Below are 16,918 nucleotides of genomic sequence, written 5' to 3' on the forward strand. Positions count from 1 at the left end.
ATTCTATTCCTCTGCAATTGTTACAACACAGACTGGAACTGAGGGGCATTAGGTCTACAAGTTTCACACCTCTGGTAAAGCGAAACATGAAATCAAAGTGGAGATTTTTGCCCTTGAATCTTACCCTATGAGTAGGTGAACATTCCCTGGAAGGCAGGGAAAAATAAAGCAATAAAAATTACTTTGAGTTGCTCCTGCCAAATCAATTCATAAGATTTTTTTAAACCACTAATAATTATTAAGCCCCTCATAACTATACATTTACCTAAACCTTATGAAACCTAAGTTTAGCTTTCAGTTTATTGGTAAAGTTCTATAGTTCTGAACTAAAAGCCTTACCAAACCTTAATTGCAATACATCACCAACTTTTCAACCTTTTTAACCAAGAAAGAAACCAACAGGCAATGGTCTTAATGTAAAATATATGTTAATTTCCACGAGAGTCTTTAACATTTTAGGAGCTTTATACAGAATACTTTCAAACAGCCATAAACTAATCCAAGGAAATCATTCTACTAATATTCTTGGCTTTGACTTTACTTAAGGAGATATCTAATGATAACGTCGCCTAAAAAAATCTGAGCAACTGAAAATGAAAACTTCCATGCAGAACTAAAATTAGCAAATATAGAGCAGAACTCAGAACTTGATAAAACTTAATAGTATTACCTTTTTGGCACTTTCAGGACCTGACTCATCAAAGCGAAATCTGACAATTCTGAAATCTTTACAATAAATAATTAACTCTGTTGGATTAAACTTCAGTTTCTGGTTGGGGCCTAGGACTTTCTGCTTCCTCTTGTGGTCATTAACTAAAAAAGTAAAAGAAAAACAAGTATAAAAATTCATTCTTGTTACTCACCCTGTAGTACAAATTTTAGTGAAAATAATGGGAAAGTCACCCACTACTTGAGCACTTCTTCTCTGGAATCTTTCATATTTGTCTATAATTCCTAGAACTTGAGGGATTGGTTTTAACTTTGCTGCAAAAGATATTTTAAATGATTCTTTGCATAAAATCACCACCATCTAGATACATTTAATAATTAAAATTTTAATTAAAAAAGAGGACAAAGGCTTCGAAACCATAAAAAGCTATATATTCTGTATCTCCATTTTAAAATAATTTCTTGACTTATCCCTCTTTCAGTAATGTTCCTGGGACTCAAAAAAAATGGTAAAAGTACACCTACAGCAATAAAACTATAACCTGAGTATTTGAGAAGTATGACTTTTAAAGCAATACTTCCAGAATGGAATCAACTTTTAGAAAGTACGGAATGCTACATACCTGTGACAATTTGCTCAATACATGTTAAAGGGACATCATGTTCACCAAGAAGAAGGTTTCTATAATGGAATTTCTGAAATAAAAAATTATGTTCACATTAATTCTTTTCCCAATAACTTGACAACGGTACAAGTCTTACTTTTAAGTGTAATGAGAAACTGTGATGACTATTTCTAAAAAGCACAAAAAGCTTTTGTCTGTGTAGCTAGGACCACTCTAAGGATACAGTATCTTAGAACACACTTTAGTGGTAAAGCAAGGGTAGAGAGAAAGAAATATATATTGTGTTCATGTTCCCTCTACCTTTCTCCCCATGCTTTTTTTTTTTTTTTTGACAGATGGAAATTAGGTTAAAATGTACATAATCCCATAATATCCAAAATATGGAATATTATCAATCACTTCATATGTAAACATTTACATGTCTAGATCTGGATAAGCTGGCTACAAAATAAAGAAAAAGGGGCTCCTAGGCCATCAGATTTTAATGGGTAAAATGATGCTTGATTTTTACAATGGAGATTTCAGAGTGGAAAATAACTATCTTTTTAGAACAGAAAACCTACTAGAAATAAAATCTCTAGAGAAAGGTTTTGGCAAACCATAGATCATTTTTCTCACTTGTTAACAAACACTTTATGCCCATTTTCAAACTAAGGAACTAGTTGACACTATCAGTCTGCTGTCAGTAGGGCATTGGTTTATTTTTCCTATTGGCAGTACTGGATTTAAACTGTGTCAGGGATTTGCTTCTCATTTACAGTGAAGTCTGGGGCCAGGGATCATAATAAAGCTAAAAATAAAGGGAAAAACCCAAGCCTAAATCCAAATAAACTAGTGTCCCTACGTATTAAGTATCTGTCAATGCCTTAAAGTTAGTCTAAATATACCTAAAGAAAATTGCAATAAACACACAAATATACAGAACAGTAAATACTACGGTAAATTAACAAATGACTACATGAAATATACCTTGTTAGACCCTTCAATAAAAAGTTTACAGTTCATTTGTAAATATTTCATTAAAGAACAATTACTGTTATAAATAAAGATTCACGGGGCGGATGTATGTAACACTTTATAAATCAAAATAGAAGATAGCTGAGAGAAAAGTCCAGGATTTTTAAGTTAATCAAATGAATGCCTAACCTTTTAAAAACCAAAATAATGCAGAACTATTGCTTTCCCGTAAGAACATAAAATAGCAAGAAGGCTATTAAAAAATTTTTATCAATATTTTTCTTCATTCTTCTGAGAACTACAATTTGGCTTTCTGGGAAAAGAACTAATTAGTGTAAAAAACCATGAAATCAGAAAAATGTGTAGCCACAATAAGATTTACTAAATAATAAAGTTTTTCTCTTTATGACTAGTGAAAAACGGATATCTTTATTTTTATAAGCAGGTTAAAAGATCTGAAAGAGAGGGAATAATTTCCTTATTGAAAAAGATATATAACCAGTGATCACAGAGGATAAATGAAGCAAAGTGACTTAAAATCATCTCACCAATTATATTCCTCAAGCAAGTCCCAATATTCTTCTTAAACTTTATTTTCAATTTTAATATAATTCATTTCCAACATTATATCAACCACTTATTAATAATTTTATTATCATTTTTCCATATGTGGTTTATGTAACAATATGAGTTAAAAGCCTTGATACAATGAAACAGTGTACAAATAAAACACACCTGTAATGGCATTGGGTCCTCTGTAATAAAGGAGATTTTGAAGTTAGTGCATATCAGCTTTCCCCACAAATCATACTGGCTTGTGTCTGTTGCAATGCATTTTCTCACAAAATTGACTTCATTTACGACAATTTCTCCTTATTAAAAAAAGAGAAAAAATATCATTGTGTGAGCCACAACTATGCCATAAAATGTCAAAAATCACTGTATGGCCTAGAAGGCATATTTCATGATGACAATGATGAAGATACTAAGAAGGAACATTCGCTGATTGTTCACAGGTTGCCAGGCACTGGATGCGCTTTATGTCCTCGCAATAGGAACAGTAACAAGGTGTTTTCCATTTGTAGGGTATAAAAGCTGAAGCAAAAAGAGCTTAGGGGTCTGAGCTGGTTGAACTAGAAAGGCTGGCCGACGCCACTACCTCTCATTATTTACTTGTTGAAAGAGCTTCTGGAGAAGAAGTAAACTACACCCTCTCCCCTTCAGAGTATTACTTGATGGAATATTTGTTTTATTAACAAGTGACTTCATCTCTCATACCAATGTCTTTGATTCCTCTTGTAAGGGATGCGAAACAGAGTTCAGCTTTATTTATTTTAAAATATATTCCATAAAGCTAAATCAAGTTTCCCTCTGCACTCAAATTATAACTTAGAGGGCAATAAATCTTTAAAATATAGTTTGAGTTAAAAGGAAAGATTAAATAAATAAATATAAGAAGCTAATACAAGCCAGGTACAGTGGCTCAAGCTTGTAATCCTAGCACTTTGGCAGGTTGAGCTGGGAGGATTGCTTGAGGTGAGGAGTTCAAGACCAGCCTGGGCAACATTGCAAGACCTGTTTCTATGAAAAATAGAAAAATTAGCTGGGTGTGGTGGTGTGTGCCTGTAGTCCCAGCTACTTGGGAGGCTGAGACAAGAGGATTGCTTGAACCCAGCAGTTTGAGGTTGCAGTGAGCTCAGATGACACCACTGTACTCTAGCCTGGACAAAAGAGACCTTGTCTCAAAAAAAAGGAAAGGGAAAAAAAAAAAAAAAAAAAAAGAAACCAGCAAAAAAGTTATAATGTGCTTTTGAAAGAATAGTTTTCTATAATTTATTTAAAGCTTGGTCATCCTTAAACCTTAATTTTTAAGATCTAAAAGTTAACTAGACCCAGAAACATTTTTAAGCCATCAGTTTCTGGGATAAATGGCAGAAAAGTTAGGGTACTGATCTACTTTGCCTATTTCTATCATTATAAAAAATTTTAGCAGTGACAGAATCCCTTTGTTGATAATCCTCAAACACTTACCAATTCATGAAGGATGAAATTATAGTCTCAAACAATCCTCTCTTTAACAAAAATATAATAAATCTGAGTTGCAATAATAACTGTTATTCAAAGTTCTTAAAAATGCACAACGCTAGTTTCAGGAACAGCCCCTTCACATTTACTTAGAGGATTTAATTAAAATCTGCTCATGTCAAATTCTCAGCACAAATCACTTGAATTAATTTCCATTCTGAAGACAAGGCTCCTTCTAACACCCTAGGAGCCCTGAATGCCTAGCCAGCCACCACTGTCTTTCTCATCTTCACTGTTCTGCCCAGTGCTGCCTATGAATCCCTCATGTGGACCACGCTGCTCGCATGCTTCCATCTATGCAGTCTGTGAACAGGTTCCCATTATTGGGAATATTTTTTCCTTCTCCCTTAGCCCAACCACTGTCTCAGGAATGTCTTTTTTTTTTTAATTTTAAATTTTCCTGCCTAGATTAAATCTCCCTATCATAGCATTATATATTAATACTTATAATTCTAGCACTTACCACAGCTATGATTTCTTTTATTCATTCATTCATTTAATTCATGCCTGACTCTCAGGATTATATGCTCCAAAGGATAGAAGATGGACAATTTTTAGTAATACTAAATGCTGAAACTTTAGAGCCTAGAACAGTGCCTAGCACACAGAAGGTGCCTGTTAAATGAGGGCTGAATGCATGCGTGAATAAAATCACTTCACAACACGTGGTTCACCAAACAACCACCAACAGAAGCTGTTCTAGGTAGAAAAACCAGTAATTCAATATGGCCAAGTAGCCAAGCCAGTTGGAAGATAAGGGTTGTTCGGGTAAATTTATATAAAGTTAAAAAAAAGCCACAGAACTGCTACCCACTGATTGCCTATACATGCACAAAGAGCTGTTAAAATCTACCAATGGAAGTTTCTCAACATTTGTTCTGTCTGATTCTTTCAACAACCTGTAAGTTAGGGAAGGTAGATGTTTTCCTTAATACACAGATAAAGGACTTAGACCCCAAGAGGTTAAATCACTTTCCTAAGATCTTAAAAATAGTAAGAAGGAAACTTGGAACTTACAACCAAGTGTTCTGACTTCAAATCCAATAAAGTTGTTTCCTATATTTACATAAAATTAAATGTTATGGAGTCTAAAACTGCATTAAAGATTCAAATACTGGTCTTAACTAGATGCTAATGAGAAAAAAAATTTAAATGACAAAAATATACATAAAAAATCATTGAATAATTCAAATACATAAAATTTAAATCTTCTAGAGCTGCGGTCCCCAGCCTCCGGGCCAAGGACCAATATCAGCCTGTGGCCTGTTAGGAACCAGACTGCACAGCAGGAAGTGAGTGGTGGATGAGTGAGAGAGTAAAGCTTCATATGTATTTACAGCCGCTCCCCATGGCTCACATCACTGCCTCCCCCTGCCCCATCCATGGAAAAATTGTCTTCCATGAAACTGGTCCTTGGCACCAAAAAGGTTGGGGACTGCTGTCTAGAGCTCTTTGAACAGGAAGCTTACTCACACCCATATCAGAATCTGGGCTACTGAATACTCAACCCTCTCTCCCCTCCAGTAAATCTTAGTTACCAACTATAAAACTTAACTAAACTAACCACTGCCAGTGGAGATAGAGGACATACTCCTGTAACACTGACCTACTCACACCAAAACTACTGGCTCACATAGTATAACCTTCATCACCACATACTGTGCCACCTTTCTTACCTAACCAGCTCATTCAAAAACAGACCCTTCAAACGATGCTACAAAAATTCATCCAGTTCTAATACTTATGATCCATACGTATTTCTTATTATGTTATTATACTCAAGCCCTTCTTCTCTAGAAACCTGATTCTTTTACTGATGCATAAATGTAAAACGTCAAGCCTGTGAATGCAGAGAGAATGAGAAAAAGAAAAGGAGGAGAATGCATTTAATAGGGCCAGGGGATAGTAAACCATGGCCCATGGGCCAAATACAAAACTCTGTTTTTGTACATAAAATTTTAGTAAAACACAGCCATGCTCAATTGTTTGTGTACTATCTATGGCTGCTTTCAGAAGACAAAGGCAGAGCTCTGTACTTGATAGAGACCTTATGGCCCACGAAACCTAAAATATTTACCATTTGGTACTTTACAGAAAAGGTTTGTTGATCCCTGTGTTAGAGATGTTTACTTAAGTGACAACTCTTAAAATCATGTGAAACAAGGCTTAGAAGATGCTATTAGGCACTTCCTGTCTAAAAGGTGAGAAGTAAAGCACCTTTCAAACTGAAGTGCTTTGAAACTGCAATGTCGAGGCCATCTCAGGGAGCTTTGGAGGACCACTCAGAGGAGTGATGAGGACAAACTTCCTGCTGGAATGTGTCTACTAGAGTCAAGTCAAAAGACGCCGTTCTCACCAATGAGCTACAGCACTCAGCAGAAAGTAAATATGGAAACCAGATCAAACTGCTGTACCACCCATACTCCATCATCAAAAGCAAAAGCACAAATCTGTGAATGAACCTTGTGAGGCTAGATTAGAGTCTGAGATAGCAGTATGAAGTCATGTTTGCCTTCTATCTACAGAGAAAGATACAGTTACAAAGAGATGTGTATACAAATAGGTTTGTATACATGTGTGTATTTTCTAGCTCTGCCCCCCGAAAGGCCTAAAAGTAGTGACATTCCAGCAACAATATGTACACTCACACCCAGATCTAGGTTTTTCAATACCATTCTCCAATAAAAGGAACCAAGATTCCCTAGAGCAATGGCTAATTAGAAGGCTGGGGCAAGGCAAACAGGATGAGTAGGGAGCCTCTGGTAGTGCCAGAATGCCAGAAAATAAGGAAGTGGAAATAGATGGGGAGAGCATTTCAAAAGGACAGATGAAAGAACCCCCAGTGGCCAAAGCTGGAACAATCTGTACAACACAACAAAAGAAGAAACAACAATGCTGGATTATAATGTAAAGAACAAAATGAGTATCTGTGAATCCACACTGATATAAACTGACGACCGAATAAATACATAAAAGAATAAATGGGGGAGAAGAGACAAATCTTCCTTACAGAGGAATTCCAACCAATAACCTTATAAGGAATAAGAGAATAGAAATCACTATTAGAATACCACAGTAAAGATAGAGAAACTGCCATGGACTACATATCCATGACTGACTGAATGACTGTTGTGAGTGATACACATTGATGAATGCTAAAATTCGTGAGCAAAACTTTAAGTGAAACAGGTTATTTTATAGGCAAAAAGCTATCTTTCCCAAAGTATTTACTCATTATTGTGCTAGTTTTAACATATGTCCACAAATTCTTGATTCTCCTCCCTCCAGGAGGTGGAGTTTAATTGCCAATCCCTTGAATGTGGGTGTGGACTTAGTGATTGCTTCCAATAGAGAGTACGGAAAAGGAAAAATAGTAAGTTTTCAGAGGAGAAACCTGACAGACACTGCTTTAACCTGGAGCGACTGAGGTCAACATCACCAGTAACCAATCATGCTGCTGTGCTATGCCTGCCTTCTCACAGGCTGCAAGGACAAGGCTTCCCACCTCTGGGGTGGTCTCCCCCAACCCATAACCTTTGCCTAGTCAAAAGAAAACACCAAACACACCCAAATTGAGGGACATACTACAAAATACTACCTGAACAATACTCTTTAGAAGTATCACCGTTTTGTTTGGAAATCTGAGTAAAGAGTATACACAGATTCTTCCTAATATTATTTGCAACTTTTCTCTAAGCCTGAAATTATGTCTAAATTTTAAAAAGTCAATTTGATGAAGTTTCTAGGGGGTGCTTTACCAAAACAGATAATCTAATTATAAAATTATTCCTATTTTATTAGATATATTTCTATGTTTAAAGAGCTTTTATACGTATTATTTGAGGAGAAATGAAAATCTAATTCAAAAGGAAGAAAGTATCAAGGTCTTGAAAGACAAGAAGAGATGGAGAAACTGTCACAGACTAAGGAGATATGATGACTAACTGCCATGTGGTATACTAAATGGGATCCTGAAACAGATAAAAGACACTAGTGGAAAAACTAGGTAGCAAATTAGTTAACAGCATTGTTAATTTCTTAGTTTAGCTAAATTTACCAAGGTTACATATTATAATATTATTAGAGAAGCTGAGTGAAAAGTTCACGTTAACTCTCTACTCTTTTATATATTAATAACCCTATAAACCCAAATTTATTTCAAAATAAAACTATTAAAGAAAAAAATGGACAAAACCCCCACAAAATTGACAACAAACAAGTAAAATAGGTACTCTCTGGGCTAGGATCTTTTCAGGAAAATTAAGTGTCACACAGCTTTTTCTTAGAGAATGGAAATGAGCCTCTGGCAAAGAGCAAAGAATAGCAGTAGGGAAGGATAGAGGGGAGAAGAAAAGGAGGGCACTTCTGGGGATATGCTACAACTCGGTCTTCCTATCATTAGTCATATAATTAAATAGTGTCAAGTTAACCTGGCTTGAGTTTTACTTAATAACACTAAATTTTGTGCACATAGAACTAGTCTTTAAAATAAGTGGATCACATATAGCTGTCTGCTCACATGACAGTTACCTGCTCAAAACTTTAAAACAAGGAATGCTGGAGAGGAGCTGTCATAAGCTATTGTCATGTACTGATGTACTGTACAACACCGTGGGCCAGAAAATTAGCTTATGGACAAGGAAGCAAAAGAAGATACAAAGTGGCCACTTCCTTGATAGGATATATAAAAAGAAGAGTACTGAGACTGTTCTTGTTTACGATTTAAATTAATGACCCTGAAGAGAAAACTCATAATCAAAGCTCCAAAACTCCAGGGGACAGGAAGTTTTCATTGAGACTGTACTCCAGCACTTTTCCTGCAGTGGAGGGATGGTGTGCTAGAGGACACTGGCCTGCCTGTGAGAACCTGCCAGGATCCTTCCTGCCAGCTCTGTGCTCAGCACCATCAGCTGTGGTGGGACGATTTGCAACACCAAGCACTCCCCGGCACACCACTGGTGGGCAGCCACGGGAAGACGCATGGAAGATAAATAAAGCAAGCAGGAAATTAACTTCAGTGTGGGGTAAGCAAGAAGCATCACAGAAAAACCTTCTAAATTAGATGATGGGCCAAGAGTCTCTATGACAACGTGGGAAGGAAATCAAGAAATTATCAAAGTTTATTTTCTTAAGACCCTTTCATCTGTACAGATAAACGAGAAAGGAAATACAATTAAAGTTAATAAATCTCAAAATGGTATAGCCAGGGAAGTTTTTAACTCCCAGAGGACCAAAAAACCATGTTGTATTATCTTTCTCAACTCCTTACACATTTAGAAAGTCAATACATGTTTGATGAATAATCTTTCCCATAAATTTTAGCTTGGAAAATAGATTAAGACAAAGTGTCACTGTGAACAGTGGCTAATTTAACCTATGGAATGTGTATAGCCCCAAAGCATAATTTAACCCAGTCCCAGTTTGCCCAGGATGGAGGGGTTTCCCTGGGATGTGGGGCTTTTAGCACTAAAACTAGGATACTCTCAGGCAAACTGGGACAAGTTGGTCACTCTAGTTTTAGATAAATTCAGGAATTAAAGTGACCTAAAAGTCATGGAAAGTTGAAACTATGTAGAAGATAAACACAAAATGTCTGATGCTGTCATTGGTACTAACAGGATCTGATTCCATAGGTCACACACAATACAAACTAGCATGTAATCAAGTACTATATCCAGTGAGTACCACCCACAATGGTGGCGAAAAGGTCACAGTGTAGATATCAGGAAGAGACTAGAATGAAATCTTGAAGGAACAAGAGGGTTGAGATAGTAAAGAACATGTGATAACAAATAACAAAGGCCTAAATAAGGAATAAGACATCTGGGGAAGACCAAGGAATCAGCCTGACTGAAGCAAATACCAATACTGGGAAATAGTGAAAAACGAAGTTAGGGAGGTGGAATGTTAGCAAATTACAGTGGTTAAGGAATTTGAATTTTATCATATTTAAGTAGGATTTTTTTATGGAGGTTCACTAAGAGCTTTGAGCAGGAGTGGCAAGGTAAAGATAGTGATGGTGAGGAGTTAGGAGGTAAGCAACAAAATGTTGGCCTAAGGTACTGCAGCAGTAGCCTAAGGAACGGACAGCTGCAAACATCCTTGAGGTTCTACAGGAAAAGTATAAACCTAATGCTAAGGTTTATACTTTACATGTAGATACTACAGTTGGTTACATTGTTCACAGTTCCAAAGGCATGCTACAAGTCCTTCGGTCTTTCAAAAGCAATGTATTCATGAATTAAAATACCATAAAATCAATCTACAACCATCTATAAAACCTAGCTACAAAAAGGGATTACATAAAACACCTAAAAGAAAAAGTCTTTGTCTTTAAGGAATTCGCGATCCAACTGAGGAAATAAGACTTATGGTGAGGCACAAAAAAAGAACAGTACATAAACAGGCCAAACAGTGAATATGTAATAAACAAACAAGACATCTGCACAACAATGGCTATTTTCATTTTCCAGATGGCCTATGGTGGTATGCTTTTCTGATTTGATTACAAAAGACTCTGACAATCAGTGCATTCATTATCAATCTAATAGTTAAGCTCAATAATGAAAGTGCTGTTAGCATTGTAGATGGGAAGAGGGAAAGAACTGAGCTGACAGCCTTAGCACAGTGGTCCAGGCTCAGCAGGCACTCAAGGTTCAGAGCACAAGCATTTCCCGAGATGATCTTTCCTGGCACTCCTGTCCTACCCCGAATCTAGCTTAGGTGACCTTCCTCTAAGCTCTCACAACCTCTGCTCTCCTTTACTGAAGTATTTCCTCAATGAACTGACATTGTCTAAGAGCAGGACCTCATCTCTTCAGCTTTTTATCCTTTTGCCAAGTTGCATTGAGCATGCATTCAATGCCCGCTGAACAAAGTAATTACTTATTTGTTAGCGTTGGCATTTCAACTCGTCTCCCACCCACCTCATTGATCCTTAAAAAGATCATGCTCTGGGGTTAGAAGAGAGCAAAGACCATCAAGCCCCACTCAGTGCAGATCTTACATCCTCATCACAAGGCCACTGGCATTATACCAGCCTCTGCTTCAGCACAGCCAGTGACAGGAAGTCCACTGCCTCCCAAGACATTCCATTTTCTGGCAGCTGAAATTCTTTAAGGTTCCTCCTCAAGCTGGGTCAAAATCTGTCACTGCTATGAAAAGGGCAAAGACAAGGACAGAACTCTTTTTACCTCACTAGAGAAATCCCTCTAAGCTGACATCCAATCTGCTCCCCAACATTTCCAAAGTATAAATCTGTACCCTAATGTCACCAGTGGAGCCAGATGGGCTAGGCTGCTCAGTGGTTAAAGGCATAGCTTGGGAGCCGGACACAGAATCTAGCTCTACCCTTCCTAGCTGTGCAACATTCTGCAAACTATAGTTTTCACATTTGTCAAATGGAGATGAACTGGTACCCTACCAGACAGGGCTGTTATGAGGATTAACCTTATAAACTCTGTTACAGATCTTACTTCCAAGTGTCAGAAACACATCAGAACTAGCTTAGCAAAAAGGAGAATTCTGTAGCTTCTGTGTTAGCTGGACTACAAGGAAAATGAACCCCTGGGGTTTGAATCCCTTGGTGTTCTTCACTCTTTTGGACAGGTTTTCTGGTACTGTGGCCACTGGCATTACTAAGAACGATCTCTTTCCTTAGTACTAACCTAAAAATATCCAGACGCAGGCCTGTGCTCACGCTTGCAGTCTAGGGTGAGTTATTATCCTTACTGGCCACACTAGAACCCAAGGCTGGGTGGAACTGGGATAGAACAATTTGCCAAAAGAGGGAGGATACATTTTTCAGAAGATGGCAGAAAGACTCTTAGGCAGACAAAATAATTGATGTTCTCTGTGTGAGTGCTCATTAAATTATATCTACAATATTATAATAATATTATCTAGTGGTTTCCAGTTTAGATTTCAAACTAAATATACTACCAAAATTAATTTAAGGGACCAATAAGAGTTTTTAACCTTTTATTTTGCTAACTTAAAAATGTTTTTTAAAGCCACAGCTACTATTATCATCATTTAACAAAAGAACAAATCTACACCAAAGAAGTTAGAAGAACATAATCTCAGAATAAAGGACAATCCTTTAAATGAAATAAATTTAGCTTTATGAAAAAAAGCTGCATGCTTCTTAACTTTCCCATTTTGACCAATGGCTGGCAAAAACTCCATCTAGATCTGATGCCAAGCCCTGGCTGGAATTTGGAAACCACTGATCCAGATCACAATCTTCTACCTTGTCAACAAGCAGCTCAGAGCTACACCCTAGGTACACTACACTTCCAAGACTTTCCCCACCTAGCATAGACCCTGGCACCTAGGAAATGCTCACCGAACCAATCCATCAGTCCAGCAGCTATCAAAAAAGACACATGCTCTTAATGGATATATGCTGGAGCATAAACATGTACGCACAGACATTTTAAAATTCATACATGATCTTCAAAAAGTATTGGAGTGATTTTACACACATACAATCATTAAAAGTATGAGATTCACATAATGATGGGAAGACGAAGAGAAAGCCTACACAAAAGCTAACTCCTTTGACAGAGTACTGTATTTCAATACCAGGCATGAATATAATTCTCTTGAGATATTTGGCATAAAATAACACAGTCCTTCCTCTTACTCTTAAATCTGGGATTTGGTCTGTCTGTATGTGTGCGTGGCTAAAGTAACAGTTTAAGCAGGTGGTCTGAGGGGTTCTTTCATTGAGTCATTCATTCAGTAAACATCCCAGTGCCTACTGCATTCCGGGCACTATGCTGGACATCAGGACCACAAAGTTGAATTAGGTAAAACCTCCATCTCAAGGAGTTTCATGAACCAGGAAAGTTGAAAATTACTAACATAAACCACAATCTAAATTAAATTACTAGTCATTTTCTTCTATTTTCTTTATTTAATAAAAGATGAGGATCATTTTAAATTTAGCCTTGTTAAGTTCCAACAGAGCACATGGTGACTACACACAAACAATCGATTTTGTGTTCTAATTTTCATCTGCTTATTGAATTAAAAGTTCAAACTTCAGGCAACTGAAGTAGGATATCCTTGGACCCAAGGCATTATGCCAAAACATAGCACACAGTACTATATCTCTGAACAATTACTTCTGTGTGCCTGTATAAAGCCACAGGTGATTTGGCCATGTTTTCTATTGATTTCTAATGGTAACGAAGGCCAGAACTATACTATTAAATCCCTCTTAGTAAAAGCTCTAATCTAGCCTAGGTCTTTACATCACCAATACTTTAGTTATTTTCCATTTGTCTTCCAGATTTCGTAGTAGAGTAGTAGGCTGCAGGCCAAAGAAGAGCAACAGAGGTTCTAGTGGTAGTCAGAGATGGACACAGAGACCACAATTGGGCAGCCACAGACACAACCAGGAAGAATGTGGGAAGGCCAGAGTGAAAGGGTAAGAACAGAAGGGGTAAAGAAAGAGGGCAGAAGACATGGTAATTCAGGATTGGTTAAATGTTCTGTAAGAGAAGGCAGGTGCAACTGAATACTGGGTGACAGAGCCACCATGTATGCATGCAGATTTGGGCTGTGACTTGGGAGTCAATGCAAGAAAAATTAAGAAGTCGGAGAAGTCTTTAACGGGCAACCAAAAGATTCAGACTTAGCTGTTAATTCTGGGACAAGTAAACCACTCACAGTCAGGAAATGGGTTTAAAATCTCCCCAGAAAACTGACTATTCAGTAGAAAGGTAAGTTTGTAGTAATTTTATAAAAAACCCTACAATAAGAAAAAGCTTATCAATATTTAGTAACACTTTTTATAAGCATATCTTAATCCTAAGAGCTAATTTAAAAAAATCAAGTACTAGCATTTGTAGCTAAGACCATGTTGTTTATTACTGTCAAATCACTGAATGGGGAAGAAGGAATCAAAGCCTAAGAACCGTGCTTATTCAAGTAAAGGAAGCCAAAGTTCAACAGCTCACAGGCATTCATTCAAGATGAGTACTGACTGTTTCCCACTGCTGCCTTTTAAATGCCTGGAGTGACTAAGACTAAAACAGAGCACACAGGGAGCAAGGGTTACTTAGTAATTCTATTGTTCACTCTAAGGAAAAGTACAAAGGATTAATTAGTACACACTGTTTGAGTGAACACTAACAAAATCAAAGGAAAATATTTATAACTAATTCCCATAATAAAGTTTAAAAAGACTTTAAAAAGTCTTTTTAAAAAAGACTACCATATGGAACCAAAGGTTGATGTTTTTAATATATTTGTCCCTACTTAATATTTAAAATTTTAAAGTTTCCAAATTTGTTCAGTTACAACGTACAAAGTTCTAATTATTTTATTAGATTTGGCTTTAAGTAAGGTCTTTGAGATTTTTAAACGTGATAGTAGCTATACAAACTGATATTAGATTATACTTCAAGTTCAAAACAGGCTTTCTTAAGTATCCGGCTATATGGCCCCCAAAATTATATTAAACAACTGACTGTTCCTAATTATTATACAATTGTTATACAATTCAAAATACCAATCAAATAATATTTTGTATGTTCTAAAACTAAACTCCTGTCTACCACCAATCCCTACTTCTGTCTCTAACTAAGGACTGCTAAGGAAAATTTTGTTCTAAGGCAATGATTCTCAATCAGGAGGAAATTTTGTCCCCCAGAGGTACGGAAAAAACAAAAACAAAAGATGTGGTAATGCCTGGAGGCATTTTGGTTGTGGCAAGTAGGCTGCATCTAGGTGGCAGGGGATGGGGGTCTATTGGCATCTCATAGCTAGAGGCCAGGGAGCTGCTACAGCCCCCTACAACAAAGAATTATCCTACCAAAATGTCAATAGTGCCTCTTTCTGTTGGAAAACTCTATTCTAAACTGAAACAAGCAAATCTGCAAATACAGCTGACAACTTCAAAAAACAATGCCAAGTAAGTAATTCAAAGTTCACTAAGCTTTGTTATTGGTATACAGACACAGACATAATAAAAGTCACTTTTCATACTATCAAAATGCATTAAAATGATTTGACTATTAAACAATGCATTACATTGCAGACAGACATGAAAGGCACAGAATACTTTTGCTACCCAAGCAATTAAAGATTTACTTCCATTCAAAAAGAACATTTCAGGATACACACACACAAAATTAGGTAGTGCTATTCTTGATTGCTTTCTATGATGCTTTAAACTATCAAGGATAAACACCAATTAATTATTATTTTTGGTTGCTGCTGTAGTTCTTCTAACCAACTCTTTTTTCTCTTCTCAGTTATTAGATTTTTTAATGGGAGAAAGTTTTAAAAAAGACAGAAAGTTAAACATATAGTCGGTAGAATAATCTTGGACCAAATTACGTTACTACAGTATCTGTTAGAACGCTAACTAATGTTTACCTGGCAAAAGGACTGGCTCCAGTTTTTTAATCTTCGGTTCCGAACTGATCTTATCGTCAGTCTGAAATACATTAGCAGAATAAATCAAAACCCAACCCCCCCAATAGGATACCAAGACAAGTTTTCTAAGCGATGATACATGCGACAGACATATGCCCCATGTAAACTCTTTCACATTTTAAATGAGCTCTTTTAAGATCCGCTCATTATCAACTTGGGAGCCTGACAATAAAAATATTAAAACTGCCTGTACCGCTTCCAGGTGTTCACATTTACGTCAGATCGGTAACCTCTACCAAGCGCCCACAAGAGCTGCAATCATGCTGGCGATCACAGTGGGAACCGTCACCGGGCTACGAACGAAATAAATCCAGTTCCAAACGCTCCCTTGGGTCTCATCGCACGGCAAAACTGCGGGACGACAGGATTTCGGGCAGAGAATGGCTGCGGCAGAGTTTTACAAGTTTCCACTAAGCCAGAGGTGGCTCCCGAGAAGAAGCGTTCCCAGCGCCGGAGACCGAGCAACTGCACGACTAGGGGCACAGACGGGTGCAGCCTCCCGCGGTCCTCCTGTTCCCGGGTGCCGGCCTGGCGGCTCCCCGGAAGCGCCAAGGAGAGGGTACGCGCGAGGAGGGGGTTGTTTACCTGAGGCGGCGGCAAGAGGTAGGACCTGAAGGTGGGTCTGGGCGGCTTAAGGGAGAACATGGTGCCACCGCTTTTTCGCCCCGGCCGCGTCGTGGGCCAGCGGCAGCGCTAACGCTTCCAGACTCCTCTGGACTTAGAGGTATCCGTGCGGCCGCCCAGACCCCGTCTGCGGCCGGCCGGGCCCGGCGGACTGACGGGCGGGGACACGGCAAAGCGCCCGCCCGAGCGGGGAGGAGCCGGGGCAGAGCCGGGCCGACGCGGGCGCCCGGGCCCATCCCCGGAAGGGGCCCGGTGCCCCGCCCCGAGAGACGGCGCGCGCAGGGCCAGCGGCTCGCCGCTCCCGGCCAGTAGTCCGCGCTGGCACCGGAACACAAGGGTTGCGCCGAGCGCCCGCTGCCGGGCTCAGCTGGGGAGCCGGGGTAAGCGGAGCCGAGCAGCCATCTTGAGAGAGTGGCTCTGGGACGGCGCTCCTACGGCGGCCCGCAGGGCTCACGGCGGCCTGCGGGAACCTACGGCGGCCCGCAGGGGTCTGGGGGCAGACGCAG

At 38.5% G+C, this 16,918-nt stretch overlaps 1 protein-coding gene across 1 annotated transcript in view; it reads right to left on the bottom strand.

Moving 5' to 3' along the window:
* The window catches only part of MTMR10 (myotubularin related protein 10), a 45,960-nt gene extending 29,443 nt beyond the window's left edge, over nt 1-16,517 (bottom strand). The window contains exons 1-5 of the mRNA XM_069466690.1: nt 16,374-16,517; nt 15,729-15,789; nt 2,988-3,124; nt 1,293-1,365; nt 671-813 (exon numbers count right to left, since the gene is read on the bottom strand). Coding sequence (XP_069322791.1) covers nt 671-813; nt 1,293-1,365; nt 2,988-3,124; nt 15,729-15,789; nt 16,374-16,433 — 474 coding nt within the window. The 5' untranslated portion in view covers nt 16,434-16,517. The remainder of the gene's footprint in view (nt 1-670; nt 814-1,292; nt 1,366-2,987; nt 3,125-15,728; nt 15,790-16,373) is intronic.
* Between the last annotated feature and the right edge of the window lie 401 nt (nt 16,518-16,918).

The sequence above is a fragment of the Eulemur rufifrons genome, chromosome 3, assembly GCF_041146395.1.
Source record: "Eulemur rufifrons isolate Redbay chromosome 3, OSU_ERuf_1, whole genome shotgun sequence".
Classification (NCBI taxonomy): domain Eukaryota; kingdom Metazoa; phylum Chordata; class Mammalia; order Primates; family Lemuridae; genus Eulemur; species Eulemur rufifrons.